The 17,430-nt window shown below is 39.0% G+C and overlaps 2 protein-coding genes and 1 pseudogene across 3 annotated transcripts in view; all 3 read right to left on the bottom strand.

The window, feature by feature from the left end:
• The window catches only part of LOC117633127, a 14,356-nt pseudogene extending 9,716 nt beyond the window's left edge, over positions 1–4,640 (bottom strand). Inside the window, exon 1 of the transcript XR_004586572.1 lies at positions 4,196–4,640. The product of XR_004586572.1 is annotated as a G-type lectin S-receptor-like serine/threonine-protein kinase RLK1 (transcript). The remainder of the gene's footprint in view (positions 1–4,195) is intronic.
• Positions 4,641–5,629: 989 nt separating this feature from the next.
• On the bottom strand, positions 5,630–8,340 carry LOC117632623 (G-type lectin S-receptor-like serine/threonine-protein kinase LECRK3). Its single transcript, XM_034366166.1, has one exon. The coding sequence runs from the start codon at positions 8,309–8,311 to the stop codon at positions 5,861–5,863; it is 2,451 nt and encodes an 816-aa protein (XP_034222057.1). The 5' UTR covers positions 8,312–8,340; the 3' UTR covers positions 5,630–5,860.
• Positions 8,341–12,084: 3,744 nt separating this feature from the next.
• LOC117633132 (G-type lectin S-receptor-like serine/threonine-protein kinase LECRK3) lies at positions 12,085–15,477 on the bottom strand. Its single transcript, XM_034366819.1, has 5 exons — positions 15,461–15,477; positions 15,225–15,354; positions 14,220–15,125; positions 13,513–14,178; positions 12,085–12,478 (listed from the first exon to the last, which is right to left on the bottom strand). The coding sequence occupies exons 1-5, from the start codon at positions 15,475–15,477 to the stop codon at positions 12,416–12,418; spliced, it is 1,782 nt and encodes a 593-aa protein (XP_034222710.1). The 3' UTR covers positions 12,085–12,415.
• Between the last annotated feature and the right edge of the window lie 1,953 nt (positions 15,478–17,430).

Consider the following 17,430-nt stretch of genomic DNA (forward strand, 5'->3'; position numbering starts at 1 on the left):
GTGGAACTGGAAATGACTCAACAGGGTGGAATACTTGCTAGTTTGCATGTGAGACCTATTTTGGTGGAGCGGATAATTGTAGCTCAGTTGGAAGACCCGACACTTTGTAGAATAAGGGGAGAAGTAGAAAGTGGTTCACGGAAAGATTATGCAATAAGGGGAGATGGGGCGTTGGTAACAGGAACTCGCATCTGTGTACCTAAGAATGATTATCTGAAAAGAGAAATCCTGGAGGAAGCTCACTGTTCCACTTACACTATGCATCCCGGAAGTACCAAGATGTATCGAACCCTACGGGAATATTACTCATGGCCGCATATGAAGGGAGACATTGCCAAGTATGTAAGTAGATGCTTGATTTGTCAACAAGTGAAAGCTGAGCGACAGAAACCTTCAGGGCTTATGCAACCACTTCCAATTCCTGAATGGAAGTGGGAACGCATTACCATGGATTTTGTTTTCAAGCTCCCACGTACTTCTAAGGGACATGATGGAATTTGGGTGATAGTGGATAGACTCACCAAGTCAGCCCATTTCTTACCCATCAAGGAAACTTATTCTTTAACGAGGTTGGCAAAACTTTTGTGGATGAGATTGTGAGGTTACATGGAGCACCTGTGTCCATTGTATCGGACAGGGATGCCCGATTCACTTCCCGATTCTGGAAGTGTTTGCAGGAAGCCATGGGTACTAGGTTGCAGTTCAGCACAGCTTTTCACCCACAAACTGATGGACAATAAGAAAGAACTATTCAGACTTTGGAGGATATGTTGAGGTCATGTGTGCTGCAAATGAAAGATTCATGGGATACTCACCTTGCCTTGGTAGAATTTGCGTACAACAACAGTTATCAGGCGAGTATAAAGATGGCTCCTTATGAGGCATTATATGGGAGACAATGTAGGACTCCTATTTGTTGGAATGAAGTGGGAGATAAGAAGTTGGAAAAAGTGGATAGTATCCGTGCAACAACCGAAAAGGTGAAGATGATCAAAGAGAAGCTGAAGATCGCACAGGACCGACAGAAGAGTTATGCAGATAATAGGTCCAAAGATCTTGAATTTGCAGTTGGGGATTGGGTGTTTCTGAAGTTATCTCCTTGGAAGGGTGTGATGAGATTCGGAAAACGGGGGAAGTTAAGCCCTCGTTATATTGGACCCTATGAGATTATTGAACGCATCGGACCGGTTGCTTATAGACTTGCATTACCTGCAGAACTCTCTCGAGTGCATGATGTATTTCATGTGTCTATGCTTCGGAAGAATATGTCCGACCCTTCTCATATTTTGGAACATCAACCTGTGGAGTTAGAAGAAGATTTGTCATATGAAGAGAAACCTGTGCAAATCCTGGATAGGAAAGAGCAAATGTTGCACTCTAGATCCATTCCAGTAGTGAAGGTTATGTGGAGAAGTCAAACCGTGGAAGAAGCTACATGGGAACCGGAGGCACAAATGAGGGCCAAGTACCCTTACCTTTTCCGTTAACAGGTACGTGAATTTTGGGGACGAAATTTTTTATAAAGGGGGTAGATTGTAACACCCCGACTCCAAATTTAATGTTTATTTTAATCAATTTAATTAAAATTACGAATTTACCCTTGGGGTAGGGGTAAATTGGTCACTTTCTTATCCGGAAGGATTTTGGGACCATGAATGGTATTTCTGGGTAGGTGGTACCGAGATGAATTCGTAGACACGCGGTAGGCTTGATTCGGAGTAGTAACGAAAAAGTTACGGGCAAAACACTCTCAGTGGCAAACTTGTAAATATTTCGAAAAGGGATAGAGTAAAAATCAGATTTTTCACCTCAGCTCTCTCCCTCTCGCGCGCGACACTCTCTCTCCTCAGTCTCTCTCTCTCCCCGACGTTCACTCTCTCGCTCCTTGGTTCGCTCAGCTCCGGCCAAGATAGGACACGAGACCGGTCCCGTTCGACTCGTCTCGTCGCCCCGACCAAGACCTGCCCGTTTTCCCCGTCGGAAACCACGAACTCCGGCCGCGAGCTCGACTGGTTTGAACCGGAGTTTTCTCGCCGTCGCGCCGTCGCCTCCGCCGCCCAAACCCGGTGATTGAGGTATGGTTTCTCATCCTTTTTACGAGTTCTAGCTGATGTTGGTGTAGGTTTGGATCGATTTTGGGTGTAGAAAACCGATTAGGAAATCTAGGTTTTGGGCTGAATTTCAAAATGAAATTCCGGCCAGTTGCCGCCCGAATTGGGCCTTCCCGTAGTTGAATGAAGTGATCCTGACCTCGAGTAGAAGCTAGGGTAGGAAGGGTGAGCTCGGGTGTGGAGTTTTTCCGTTTTCGGAATTACTCTACACACCCACGCGCTGCCGGCGCGTGTGGCGGCGCGTGGGCGAGTCTGGTGAGGATGTAAATTAACCCAATGAGATCCTTAGGTGGTCACGAGCGCATAGGAATTCGCGGATCTCAATTCGGATGTCGTTTGACTATCGAACGGATTTTCGCATATTGTGCGTTATCCGGGTTCGATAGGTTCCGACCGTTAGATCTTTCCCGAATTAAAATATGTTGTTCTAGGTGTTCCTAGGACCGTATGGGACTTCACGAATTCTGAATCGGAGCCCCGGATGTTCCAATTCAATAGTTCAAAGTTTGCTAGTTAGCGATAACCGTAAAATCGTGAACGCTTCCTAAACCTGTAATCGGACCTTAGGATATTTTCTTCAATGTGCACGTATGGGGAATTGGGGATTTAATCATTTAATTTGTGATTTCTGTTTCGACGTAATTTTATATTAAATAACGGTTCGTATCTCGAAATAGGTGTTTCGACTGCACGTACTCAGCAGGCAGGACCCTCACGTGGTCAGGCAGCGTGGGATTATCTGTGAGTGGACTTTGTTTTAATCATATGCATGGTTTTAATTGATGAAAGTTTATGCATAATGTTTTAATGGCTTATGGAATTTATATATCATATTCATGAAAGGATTTTGTTGGTCGGGTAGTTTTTGGCTATATATATATCGAGTTTGGCATTCTTGGGTTTTGAGAGTGCATTTGTGTGGATATTGGGGAGGTATATTTATATATTCGCTATAGATGAGATATTGGGGTAGTTGGAGGTTGATGTGGAAGAATGTGGTTGTGGAGAGAAATTGTGTGACTACACTACGTAAGTACCTTCCCCAGTTACTAGTCTCACTCGCGGCGTTGGATGTTCCGGCGTGTGAGACACTTTCCATATGCGGCGTTGGATGTTCCGGCGTATGGAAAGACTTTGTATAGAGTTTAGGGTCATCACCATGGCGTTGGATGTTCCGGTGTGTGATGATCCAGTCTGCGCGCGTAGGACATAGTTTAGAAGCTACACATGGCGTTGGATGTTCCGGTGTGGGAGCTTTGGAGTTTCGTCCCCCGGTTGGACCGCTCATCCCTAGACGCAGGATAGCACCTGGAAATCTTGCGGACTAGTCAAACGATCCCCCAGTTGGATTGTTTTCCCGGTACCTAGGTGGTGTGATGAGTATATCGTATAGCTATTTATTATATATATATATAGTTATATTTATGTGGATATGTATGGTTGGGTGTGTAAGGAAGTAGTAGCTTGAAAGGAGTGGTAAAATTGAGAGAACGGGGATCCTTTTTGAAGGAGATAACCGGTATTTCTGAAACGTTTTTAATGAATCAAGTTTTGAGTAATTAATTATTGAAGTGTGAACCTGCATGTCCTGAGCATTATTTTTACCTGGTGGGGTTACTATGTTGTTTTTAACTGCAAATTTGGTTTTTGTCCACTCACATATTTTCTGTTTTACGCCCCCAGCCAGTAGTCGCTCCAGGAAGCGTGCAAGTGGTGTACGAGGCCCGAACTGTGAACCTTTCTAGTTAGGAACTGAGTAATTTCTTCTACTCAACTGTTCTTGTAATCTAAATTCAGTAGATGCTCTGTATCGCCCTTGATAGATTTTACTTGTGAGGCCGGAGGCCACTTTAGCGACTTGTAAAATTGTGGAAGCATGCTGATGGTTGGGATTACTATTATTATTAGTATTATTGTGTGTTGCAGGTTGAGTAAATTTTGTTGGGATTGCTTATTTAACAGGGGAGACTCTGCCAAAATTTTGGTAGAAAGTCTCGAGTTCTAATGAGTGGGCCCGGCATCGGGTTGATGTCGGAACAAAGACGGGGTCCGCTCCGGTTTCCGGGAAATCCCGGGGCGGGTCCTGTCAAAGGTCTCCCAAATGACTCTAAAACTTGTATCAACAATCATAAAGTTTCCTGTGTCGTTCATTACACCATAGGCTATTGCAGCAGCTGGAAATTCTGTCAATAGTTGTTGATCTCCTTGTGGGGGTCTCAGCAGAAGGCCTTGGTCGGTTAGCTCTACTTTTGATTTTCTCTGAGAAGGGTTGCCTTCATTTGCATACCAAACTATGGTTTTCTGAGGTATCTTGTGACACCATATGGCAAGCAAGAAGTGATCATTGTCAAGTTTTTGAAACCCCAATGCAAAATCATTGGAAGGTGAAAGCCACCAAGCAGACTCTTCACCTGCAGTGAGAGTACTACCCACACTAATGTTACCATTAGTTTGAGCAATGACAGAGAAGGGCAGGAGCAGGAAGAGAGGGAAGAGAAGGAAGAGCAGATGAGGGAGAACAAAAGCCATTGCTTTCATTTGTACTTTGGATCTGTCCACTCACAAATACAAATTTATAGAAGAAACAAAATTATTACAATTGGAGATTTTAGAAAAGTAAGGTCCCAGAAGACTAAGTAAAAGCTTATGCAACATAAAGAAAGCATGGTCATTGTTTTCATAAAGAAAGCAGTGAGGACAAAAAAGACATGACCATTGTTGTCATAGGAAAAAAAAAAAAAAAAGCAATGAAACGAAATTATGAGAGAAATATAGCTGCAATTTCATTTGATAAGACTGCAAGTGTCCAATTTCAATTTGAAATTTTCTTATTGGGACCACTACGAAGAAAAAGACTGCATGAATTGACTGGTTGAATTTTGCAGTGGGAATGGGTCAAGAAAGAGACCTATTGACCCAAAAAATCAGAGAGAAATAGAGGAGGTAATGTGGACTAATCTTAAACTATACTGATTAAACTGCAGGTATCTTTCTTGTTCTTTTTCACATCCCCAAATAACAGAGGATTTTTCAGGTAGAGATATCATTAAGGGAATTTTTTTATACAAGCGATATATGACTTTAATCTAATCTAAACTACAGGAAAGGTGATTTGAACTCACGTGCAAAGTAGAGAGTACATCCGCTTTAGCCAACTTGACTAGGCCCATGTCTGCATCATCAAGAGATTTTTGAATGCATCTGCTTGCAGAGCCACAAGTTCTAACCAAAAATATGTGGGAGTTGTGTGCACAACACACAGACTCCATAAACTTAAACGACAAAGTTATCACCTTCATACCAAACTGAGATTTAATTTAGGAAACTGAAAAGAAGGATCTTATAAACAATAATTGCAAGCGGAAACGATATCAGAAGGCTGATTTAATACCTTAAGAGTCCTTGACTTGATGTTAATGGAATTTGTGGCACAGAAAAAAACTAGTGTGAACAAGTACTTACCAATAGAAAGGACCACAATCCACAACCAATAATGGCCTTGGTTTTTCATAAACCAGTAAAAATAAATAGGCCACAAACTTCATACTTAGATTAAGCAAACACATAGTTGCACTACGTTTTCTTAACAGAATTTGTCCTCCCCAACAAGAACATAACTTACACAAAAATTTACGTACATAAAGCCTTTTCTTATCAGTATGGCCAAATTAAAGCGATGCAAAACTACAAATAAGTCCACTAAAAACGATTGATAAACAGAAAATAAGCAACTTAGTACCGAAAATGATTTAAACCTGCGATACAAATGACTCCTTCAAGCATGCTCTGGAAAATGGGGAAGGGCATGCTGGAACTTGTACTTCCACCACTCCTTCAAGCATCTGAACAACCTTCCTCATATTGGGTCTAAGATAAGGGTCTTCTTGAATACACCAAATAGCAACCATCACAAAATTTTCCAGTGTCGTTTTATCACCCAGGGCCTGAACTTCATAATCTACAATAGCATCTAATGCTCCTTCAAGGAAGCAATCATAGACCCAATCCGTTAATATTGCTTTCTCTTCGCAGTTATTTTCCACATCAACGCTTCTCCTACAACAAATTATCTCAAGCAGGACAACACCAAAGCTGTACACATCAACTTTGGTAGTGATTGGCATGTTCCTAAACCACTCAGGTGCAACATACCCTTTTGTTCCTCTAATGGCAGTATGAGTCTTGCTCTGATCCATCATCAAAAGCTTTGCCAATCCAAAGTCAGAGATTCGAGCAGTGTAATAATCGTCAAGCAGTATGTTCTGAGGCTTTATATCACAATGGATAATTTGAGTACTGCACTCTTCATGCAAGTACAGAAGTCCTCTGGCAACTCCATAAGCAATTTCAATTCGTTGTCTCCAACTCGGTTTGATATCAGTAAAAAGGTAGCTTGCTAATGTGCCATTGCTCAACAATTCATACACTAGCAACCGCTGTTGCCCCTCATCACAATATCCGAAAAGGCGAACCAGATTCTTGTGATGTGTCTGACCAATTACATTCAGTTCTGTTTTGAATTCCTTTTCAATTTCTTGCATCACATAGTTTAGCTTCTTCACTGCCACTTGGACACCAGAACCAATTTGTAGTACCCCTTTGTAAACAGTTCCAAAAGCACCTTTGCCTAATTCTTCCTTGAAACCATTTGTAGCTTCTTGAAGCTGTTCATAACTAAAAGAACGCAAATTCGAGTCCAAAACAATTTCGGCAGACCTTACATGTTTCTTCCTGAAAATCAATACAAATCCCAGACAAAGAGCAGCACCTAAGATAAAATTAACAAAGATAGAGGTACCCAAAAGTACTGATTCCGCACGTATCACAGTGGTCTGGCTCTTCTTCTTCTTATCATCTGGACATGGATGTTGAGGAGCTGGTATTCGTAGAGTTGAATTGTCCTTTCTGACTTTGATGAAGGCTTGTGAATTAAGACTTGTATCCACTCTCCCATTTGAGAGAGGTAACTTCTTTTTCCAGCAGGTTTCAGACCGGAAAATAGCAACAGCACACGAACAATCTTGAAAGCAAGATTCATTGCACTTCTCTGCAGTAAAAGGTTTTAACTGCACATAATCTGAGATTGGCCAATCTGTATTTGTTAGCACCTCAACATCATATAAATCTTTTGTGCCACTAATCTCATCTTCTTCACAGCCTTGTATGAAATCCGGTTTGCATCCCCGATATGGATCATTTGGATCAAGTAAAGAGAACCCTTTTGGGCATCCACAGGTTGGCCTCTTATCTTTGAGAGTGCAGATACTGTTGTACCCACAAACACCAACACCTGAATCTTCTCTATTTCTTTGGCAAATATCATCTGGCTCTGACCACCGAAGAGTCCAGCTCACATTTCCAGTGAAATTCTTGGGGTGATAATATTGAGCAAAAATCCCATCAAAGTTGAGAGTTGCTCTAATATAGTTGTCCCGTGCTGAGACTGCCTCTCCCACTTCAAGATTGTACTTTCCACCATTCTCTCTCACAACATACAAGTAGCCTGAGACATTGAAAACCAATTCTTTACCTTCACTACCTGCCACAGTCCCTGAGGTCGTGTCGGTTGCATAGTAAGGTGCATTGGCAAAGTTTGTTGGCAAGTTTATGGTGCTGATTACAAGGTTCCCATCATCTTGCAGAAGCAGCTGGAACCGTCCTTTCGAATAGTTAGTCTCCGATTGTCGAGACGAAAGCTTCCTACTTCTTTCAAATGTCTGTCCAGGCAACATGGTATCAGTGGGATTGTTGAAGGTCTCCCATAAGCTTTCTGAATTTCTATCTTGAAGAACAAAGTTGCCTGTATCATTCATGACCCCTTTGGCAACAACACCAGCACTGGTTCCAGATTCCCATAGCTCATCACCCTGAGGACTTCTAAGCACTAGAACGCTGTTGGCAGTCAAGTTCACAGTTGACCCCTTGGGTGCAACTGCAGCCTCATTATCCCGATCTGCATTCCAAACTATGGTTCTATCTGGTATTTTGGCATACCATATTGAGAGCAGGAAAAGATCATTGCTTCCAAGTGGAAAAAATCCAAAGGCAAAATCACCAGATGGAGAAAGCCATGGTGAGGAGTTAGCTGCAGTTGCAGTTAGGAAATCCCCCACTGCTATGCCACCATTAGTTTGAGCAAACACAGAAACTGGTAGCAGAAACAGAGAGGAAAACAGAAGCAGCCGTACAGTAAAAGCCATTGCTAATTTTCTAGCACCAATTAGGTTAGGCATACTACAATATCCTAGCTAGCTATATTTCATAATGAAGAATGGGACCGTGGACCTTGTTTCCTTGAAATTTCTTGCTATAAATGCGTGTGCCACATCTTAATGAAGCATGAGACGCGCTCATTTCTAATTTGTGTATACTAGTCTATATTAACCATCCACTACGGCACGAACTTAAGGCCATCTTCAGTCATAAGGCTAAATGTAGTCTGGAACTAAAAATTTAGTCCTCCAAAATATTAATTTTTTAAAGAATAGTGCAGGGCTATATTTTTTAAAGACCCTCGCTGCCGGTCACGCACAAAAATATCTAAGTGTATCTGTCTGCATCGTAGTTTTTTGTTTAATATTGTCAAATGACGCATTTTCTCCTTCTAACAGCTTAGTTTGAAAGGCAAATATGTCATTCAACCGCAAAAATGTCTCACAAAATATTCTCTTGTTATTTTATTCTCAAAATTTGTGTTCATGAACCGTTTTACAATTCTACTAATTGTGTTCACAGTACACTTGGTATGATGTTAGGTTGGCCTTTCCGTTAGTTTTATATATATATATATATATATATATATATATATATATATACACACACACACATAGAGCTTCAGTTGAGGATTCCTCAAATAATTATTTGAGAGACACCTTTGTAGAACACACCACATAGGGGAATGCTAGCAACCTTTTCTCTAACCTTCTCCTTTGGACCTTCTCTCTTTTCCTCATGACATGTGTCATTCTTATTACACTTAAAACAATGTCATTAATGCATTATACAAGCTAACTTTTGCTTCCCAAGTTTACCTTATTCAATTAATTAATTTTTTTAAAACAACTCTCTTACCATCTTAATAAAAAGTTTTTTTTATTTTTATTGATAACGTAAGTTATTTTTTTGAAAGAAAATGTCCGCTTTCCTCTCTTTTTTAACACAAAAGAAATTTCTATTTTCTATTTTATATATAAAAAAGACGTCATTCACATTTGTAAGCACCCAATGGTACAGAGTTTACAAACTAACACTTTTTTTTTTATAAAGGAAATTGCTTGATTGCTTTTTTTTTTTATACTACTAAATAAACCAAAATATCCCCTAAAAACGTAGGCTTGAGATAAAATATATAGAAGGAAAATCATCAAAATCGAATTCAATATGAAAATAAATAAATAAATTACAGTTTAGATTAACAAAAGAAAAACAAAAGAGTGGTTTGCATCTATATTATACAAACGGCTATAATATGTTGTTCTACTCTATTTTTAATGGTCATGAAGACAAACAATTATAACAACCCAAGGCAAAAGGCTTAGAGGAGAGCCAAAACGTGTACAAAAAAAAATAAAAAATAGCAAACCCAAAAATAACTGATTTTTTTTTATTTTTTAAACTTTTTATTAAGATGGTAAGAAAGTTGTCAAAAAAAAAAAATTTAGATCAATTGAATAGGATAAACTTGGAAAGGAAAAATTAGCTTGTATAATGCATCAATTGAAGCCGACTGAAGACTACAAAGTCTTCAAGTGGATGAGACTTTGAATGCGAGATATTAAAAACTAACAGGATTTTCAAGGATACTTGATCTTCCCTTTCTTTGGTCCTCAAAAATATCATGTCTACTATCCAATGCAAGATGTGTTCTTTCTCCTATAAGCCTGTGCAGGCTAACTTGACTGTTGCTCACAACTGGATCATACCTCTTACTAGTGATAGTTAGGTGTTGTCCCTTGGTTGGGTTGTTGTTCCTTCCTTTCTGAGTTTTTTGCTCAGTTTGTTGTTTCTTTGTTCCCATGAATCTCCTCGTCGTTGTTTTTATTAGGCTTTTGCCTCATTTTTTGTTATATATTATTCACTAACCCAAAAAAAAAAAAAAAGAGTCAAAAATATCTTCTGCCTCCATGTCTGTATATTCAGGCAATCTCCAACTGTGGGCTATATCCTAAATATAGTCCTAAAATAATGCAAAACTCATCTTCAGTCATGGACTAAACAAAATTTTGGCCGAATTTAGAGGGACACCTTTGGCCCTTTAGCCCTTCAACTGGGCCACATGTAGCCTAGACATGTAGCCTAGCTTTGGCCTAGTCCAAATTTTTTGTGAGCCCCATGCATGTGCTTTTAAATGTGTTTCAATTCATTTTGTTTAAGAAAAAAAGTATAAAAAAGTATTGGTTATGACCGTTGCAGGTCAGACCATTGAAACCCAATCCTCTTTTTTTTTCCTTTTTTTTTTAAAAAATGTGATCACCTTTTTAAATGTCAATTCATGTCATTAAGAAAAAATTATAAAAAATTATTGATCATGGCCGTTGGAGGTCAAATCATTGAAATCCATCCTTTTTTTCTTTTTCTTTTTTAATTTACATGTGGTCACCTTTTTAAATGTTTTCAAGTGTTGTTTAAAAAAAAAATTTATAATTAAATTAAACAATATATAGTTGTAGAATATATGAGCATTGTATCATAGTTTTTCTCAAAATAATAAAATATGAATGAACCTAAAATATAGTCTTGCATGGTTGGATATGGAAAAATTTAGTCATGCACTATTCTTTGAAAAATTAATATTTTAGAGGGCTAAATTTTTAACCATAGACTACATTTAGTTCTATGACTGGAGATGGCTTCATGGTCATATGTTCTTTGACCCAGCTTACCTCTAACTAAAGTTTCTAGTCTCTGATCTATTATGGTCATGCCCATCAAGTAATCTAAGTTGGGCACGACAAAGAACACGACCCGCTAACACAAATTTGCCGGCCTAGCTCCAAGGAACACGACAAAGAACACGACCCGCTAACACAAATTTGCCGGCCTAGCTCCAAAGAACACGACCCGCTAACACAAATTTGCCGGCCTAGCTCCAAAGAACACGACAAAGAACACGACCCGACCCTAGCTAACACGACCCGCTATTTGCCGCCCTAGCTCCAAGGAACACGACAAAGAACACGACCCGCTAACACAAGTATGAATATGCATGAAACAGAGAAATTAGGAATTTTAAATCCACAAATTACCAGATTGCGGGGTCAATAATGGATCAATAGCTTGGACGTGTCCAACCCTGCCACAAGTTCACAACCCGATCCATTCAAACATTTTTCATTATCTACCCAATAAGCACAACAAAACAAACGATAACGATGACAATGATATCGAACATTTCAAAAATAAACAAATCGAAATTTGGAGATCGAAAGGAGCCGTAACTCGTAAGGAATACAAATCTCAAATTTACAAGGTTTCAAAAGAGAGAGAGAGAGAGAGAGAGAGAGAGAGAGAGAGAGAGAGAAAGAGAGAGAAAGAGACCGGGGGTGTTGTGATGAAGGGTAATCAACGGTGGAGATCGGTGGCGAACGGCGGTGATAGGAGGGGGAAGGGCCAGTGGAGAGAGGTGAGAGGATAAAAGTGCACAGAGAGCGTCAGAAGCACACATCGGACAAATGAGGGGGATGAGGGCGATATCAAAGGTAATTTCGGAATATGTTCAAAGATGTGAGGGGTTTTTCGTCTAGCTAAGAAATTCACTTCCAACGTGAAAACAGTAACGGTAAAACAGTTATAAAGAAACTATCAATGCATGGGCCAAGATAAAGGGGATTTGCGGATGACCTAGGGTTGAATGGGAAAGTACAGAGTGAGGCCAAATCGAGGCCAAATCGAGAAATTATAGAATAATACGGTAGTATTAATTGTCATATTGTGATCGATAATAATTATAATAGGACATGTGAAAAACCAGGAATTCGAATTGAATGATCATGTATGTAAATGTTCTATTAATATTTACATACAAGAAAAATAAATTGTTCATAGTAAGTGTGGTGGATTTCATAATAATGTCTTGTGTAATGGTTTGTAAATTTTTGTTACCTTGGCTTGTAGCCATGGAGGAATTGCGTGATTCAATGTATTATCTAATTGGCAGAATTTAAGTGCACGTAAGAAAACAGAGAGTGAATGAGTCTAACATTTCTTGATAACCTAATTTGACTGCATCTAGATAAGATTGAAATCAGTCATTACTCCTAATCTTTGTTCTGATTCCTAATATTTCTTGATACATAAAATCCCGCTTAATTATGTGTAGCACCAAACAAATCATTGAAATAAGTGATTTTTCTCTCCGATGTAATGTTATCCATTACAATTCAATCTTGGGTGTGAATCCTATCCAATCTTAGGAACATGGTTTCTATTTGTGTTCTAAATTCAACAATAGAAACGTGCACTAATACGTTAGATACTACGATAGGAAGGTCTACTTCACGAGCACGCATTACCATATAGGGTGAAATATTTTAATTTGTTTTATCCTTGTTGCCAATGCTAATGTTATTTCCATTTCCATTCTGAAATTAAATTGAAATCAGGGATGCTGTATATTTAATAGTGTTTTGGGTAATTAGCAACCATAGAAAGATAAGACATCTGTTTCTTCAACCTAAGATCATCAGCATAGAGGTAAGATTTATTACTAGTTTCGTGTTCAAGCATCAGCATAGAGGTAAGATTTATTACGTTGCTATTTACGTAATTCTAATTTGATTATTTGAAGTTGAAGCCAATTGCTAATGAAATCTATCACACAATGTTTCTTAAAAAAATTTTTATCATTTCCATTACATAAATAGAGCATTCTTTCTTATTATCGCCAGTATACTATGGCCAAATAAAATTGATACATATATATATCTAAGAAGCGATCACAATGCAGAACTACAAACTAGTGTGATCACAGAATCAAATCCAAAAAAAAGAACATTGACAAGCAGGAAATAAGCTAGTACTGGCAGTAAAACCTTAGCTGCAATGCAATGCAATACAAACAAAGCTGGTTTCAGCCTGTTCTGGTGGTATATGGGGATGGACATGGAGGAACATGCACTTCCACCACGCCTTCAAGCATCTGCACAACTTTCCTCATAGTTGGTCTAAGAGACGGGTCATCTTGAATACACCAAATAGCAATCATCACAAGCTTTTCTGGCTTCATTCTATCATCTAAGGCCTGAACTTCATTATCTAGAACTAGAACAGCATCTAACATTCCTCCGCGGTAGCAATCATAGACCCAATCCGTTAAAATTGCTCTCTCCTCAAAGCTATTGTCCACATCAACGCTTCTCCTACAGCAAATGATCTCAAGCAGCACAACACCAAAGCCATACACATCAACTTTGGCAGTGATTGGCATGTTCCTGAACCACTCAGGGGCAACATACCCTTTTGTTCCTCTAATGGCAGTATGTGTGTGGCTCTGATTCATCATCAAAAGCTTTGCCAATCCAAAATCAGAGATCCGAGCAGTGTAATAATCGTCAAGCAGTATGTTCTGAGGCTTTATATCACAATGGATGACTTGGGTGCTGCACTCTTCATGCAAGTACAAAAGTCCCTTGGCAACTCCACAAGCAATTTCAATTCGCTGCGTCCAACTGGGTTTTGTATCAGCAAAAAGGAAGCTTGCTAACGTGCCATTGCTTAAGAACTCGTATACTAGCAATCGATGTTGCCCTTCGTCACAATACCCAACCAGGCAAACTAGATTCTTGTGATGTGTCTTACCAATTACGCTCAGTTCTGTCTTGAATTCCTTCTCACCATCTTGTATCACACAGTTTAGCTTCTTCACTGCCACTTGGACACCAGAACCAATTTGTATTGTCCCTTTGTAAACAACTCCAAACGCACCCCTTCCTAATTCTTCTGTGAATCCATTTGTAGCTTCTTGAAGCTGTTGGTAACTAAAAGAACACAAATTTGAGTCCAACATATTTTTGATAGACCTTACTTGTTCCTTCTGGAAAACGAAGAAAATCCCAGACAAACAGCAGCACTAAACATAAAACTAACAAAGATAGAGGTAGCCAGAATTACAGATTCCATGGGTATCAAAGTGTTACTGCTCTTCTTCTTCTTATCATCTGGATTTGGCATTGGAGAAAATTGTAGAGTTGTGTTATCCTTTCTGACTTTGAAGAAAGCCTTTGAATTAAGACTGACATCCACTCTCCCATTTGAGAGAGGTAATTTCTTTTTCCAGCAGGTTTCATTCCTGAAAACAGCAAAAGCACACAAACAATCTTGAAAGCAAGATTCATTGCACTTTTCTGCAGTAAAAGGTCTGAACTCCGCATAATCTGAGATTGGCCAATCAATATTTGTCATCACGATTACATCATATGGATCTTTTGTGGTAGTAAGCTCATCTTCTTCACAGCCTTGTATGAAATCCGGTTGGCAGCTCCCAAATGGTTCCTTTGGATCAAGTAAAGAGAATCCTCTTGGGCATTGACAGGTTGGCCTATTATCAGCGTTGAGCTTGGAGATACTGTTGTACCCACAAATACCAAAACCTGAATCTTCTGTATTTCTTCGGCAAATATCATCTGGCTCTGACCACAGAAGAGTCCAGCTTACATTTCCAGTGAAATTCTTTGGGTGATAATATTGAGCGAAAATCCCATCAAAGTTGAGAGTTGCTCTAATATAGTTGTCCCTTGCTGAGACTACCTTTTCCCCTGCAAGATTGTACTTTCCACCATTCTCTCTCAGAACATACAAGTAGCCTGAGACATTGAAAACCAATTCTTTACCTTCACTACCTGCCACAGTCCCTGAGGTAGTGTCGGTTTCATAGTAAGGTTCGTTGGCAAATTCTGTTGGCAAGTTTATGGAGCTGAGCACAAGTTTCCCATCTTCTTGCAGAAGCAGCTGGAGCCGTCCCTTTGAATAGTCAGTCTCCGAATATCGAGATGAAAGCGTCCCACTTCTTTCAATTTTCTGTCCAGGCAACAAGGTATCTGTAGGATTGTTGAAGGTCTCCTATAAATTTCCTGATTTGCCATCTTGAAGAACAAAGTTGCCAGTATTATTCATGACCGCATTGGCAACAACACCAACAATGGTTTCAGATTTCCATAGCTCTTCACCCTGAGGACTTGTAAGCTCTAGTCCACTGTTAGCCAAGTTCACAGTTGATCCATTAGGTGCAAGCGCAGGCTTATTATCCCTATTTGCATACCAAACTATGGTTCTGTTTGGTATTTTGGCATACCATATTGAGAGCAGGAAAAGATCATTGTTTCCAAGTGGCAGAAATCCAAAGGCAAAATCACCAGATGGAGAAAACCATGGTGAGGAGTTACCTGCAGTTGCAGTAAGAGAAGCACCGACTGCTATGCTAAACTTCACACAGAGAAGCGCCAACTGTCAAATTGCAATACTCAGAGCAACCTGTTTCACTGTTGAAAGTTTGGGACCTGGAAACCAAACTTCACACAACAGAATTTTTCAAATTTAGTACATGGTTGCAAGCATGACAAGTACAGCCGTTTTAAAATAGTGGGAGCAATAATTCAGCAATAAAGGAAGTGTACTATAAATGAATAAACAAGCATTAACGAGAAAGGTAAGAACATAAAACAATATCAGGTAAAATAAGATAATCACATTTTCCTGTTCATAGTAAAAAGGAAGTATTTTGTTCACATAAAAAAAAAATTCAAGATAAAACCAAGTGCCCACCTTTGACCACAATAAGACATTAATTTTTTCTTTGAAAATTAGAGCTATTAATTAACTATCAGGAAAACCAATTCCGAAATTTTTTCAATGCTTTAGAGAAGAGCATTCTTTAGTACCAAAACAACAAAAGTACAGCACCTCAGCCACACAATTGACATCAACAGGTAATTTAGTCCAAGTTCATTGTTATTTATAGGTGAAGTTGTAGAGCATACACAACTGGCTCCATGATCATTGTTGAACTACAGAACCAGGCTGCCAGGAAACATCTTTGAAAGTACTACCATGTCAATGTGTAGATAAAATGGCATATTGAGACATTTTTTCTGGCCAAATGAAGAAAGTCAGGTTCAAGAACAGAACTTGCACACATTAGACATTGAGGATTTCATGATTGGTTAACAATCTAGTTTAAATACTTACCGTGTTTGTAGGTCAAGTGCACAGTAATTCAAAATTCCAGATTCGGCCTTCAACCCTGCATAAATTAATAAGTACTGCAATGTGCTGCAACTACAATCATTGAGTTCTTATGCTAACTGCTGTCAATTATTCAGTCTGACTCCACCACTGGTAAAAAGGGTCCACAATCATACCTGTAATTTGAAATTAAAGAAGGAATAGCCTTGGTTTTAAAATAAAACACGTCCATGTGGCAAACATAAGATAGCTATAGTAACTGGTGTAAATTAGTTTTCCATGTGCATTATCTTTCCTTAAAATACAGGTCTGATATCGGAACAAGAAACTTAACAGTTCCATATGAAAATTCAGCTGGAGGGCCTTGGGATAGTAACTGATCCAATCAATAAAACGTGGACATACAGAATTTCTTTCTAGGAGATATACAAGATTTCTAGGGAGACAATATAAATTGAGCGTATGAATTAATGTCTCTACAAACTTGATTGGAAGACTAATTATGAATAAGATTTACATCCACAATTTATTCAGTTTCCAATTTATAGCATCTGCAAATGGTTTAAAATTCAAAGCTCTGAAGTAAGCGATATCATCAATATTGAGATATTAACAGAAGTCGACTTTCATGACCACTGAAGGGGGAAAAAACTGCTACAAAGGAAAGTTTATCAGCTGGACTGAATGATTCTTAAATCTACCACAGTGTGGTTTAAATTTTACATAATGCATATCAAAGGCTTCCTGTCCTGAGATGCAGATAGCAGACCAGAAAAAAGTCACTCCACTTAAAACATGTACAAGGATTTTGACCAATTATAAGTCCTTGATTCAATTCTCATTTTTAGTCTTTTCATTTTAAAGAGTTGCGTGAAACATCATTAAAGGTTAGAATTGCTAGAAACATTAGGAACTTTAAGTACACGAAATTGCTCATCACAAGGCCGCATGTTCAAATATTCAGAAACATCACACAGAAAATGGCTCATAGACACATTTCAAGAACTTGCAGTCAGCAAGAAGTTAAATTGAAGGAAGATCAATTGTATTCATGGGTTACATAAACAGTAGAAAAATGATTGAAATGTATAAACTTCCATTTCACCAACTGCCAAAAGTAAAGTGGCCATCTTCTAGAACA

The sequence above is a fragment of the Prunus dulcis genome, chromosome 6 (genome assembly GCF_902201215.1).
Source record: "Prunus dulcis chromosome 6, ALMONDv2, whole genome shotgun sequence".
NCBI lineage: Eukaryota > Viridiplantae > Streptophyta > Magnoliopsida > Rosales > Rosaceae > Prunus > Prunus dulcis.

Excerpts from the sequence above, each read along its gene's own strand:
- LOC117632623 (XM_034366166.1), bottom strand. The coding sequence starts at position 8,311 with ATGGCTTTTACTGTACGGCTGCTTCTGTTTTCCTCTCTGTTTCTGCTA.
- LOC117633132 (XM_034366819.1), bottom strand. Across the intron at positions 15,126-15,224 it reads TTGGTGTTGTTGCCAATGCG|AAAATTGAAAGAAGTGGGAC; the intron begins GTCATGAATAAT and ends TTGCCTGGACAG. Across the intron at positions 14,179-14,219 it reads CTTTGATACCCATGGAATCT|TGCTGCTGTTTGTCTGGGAT; the intron begins GTAATTCTGGCT and ends TTTTATGTTTAG.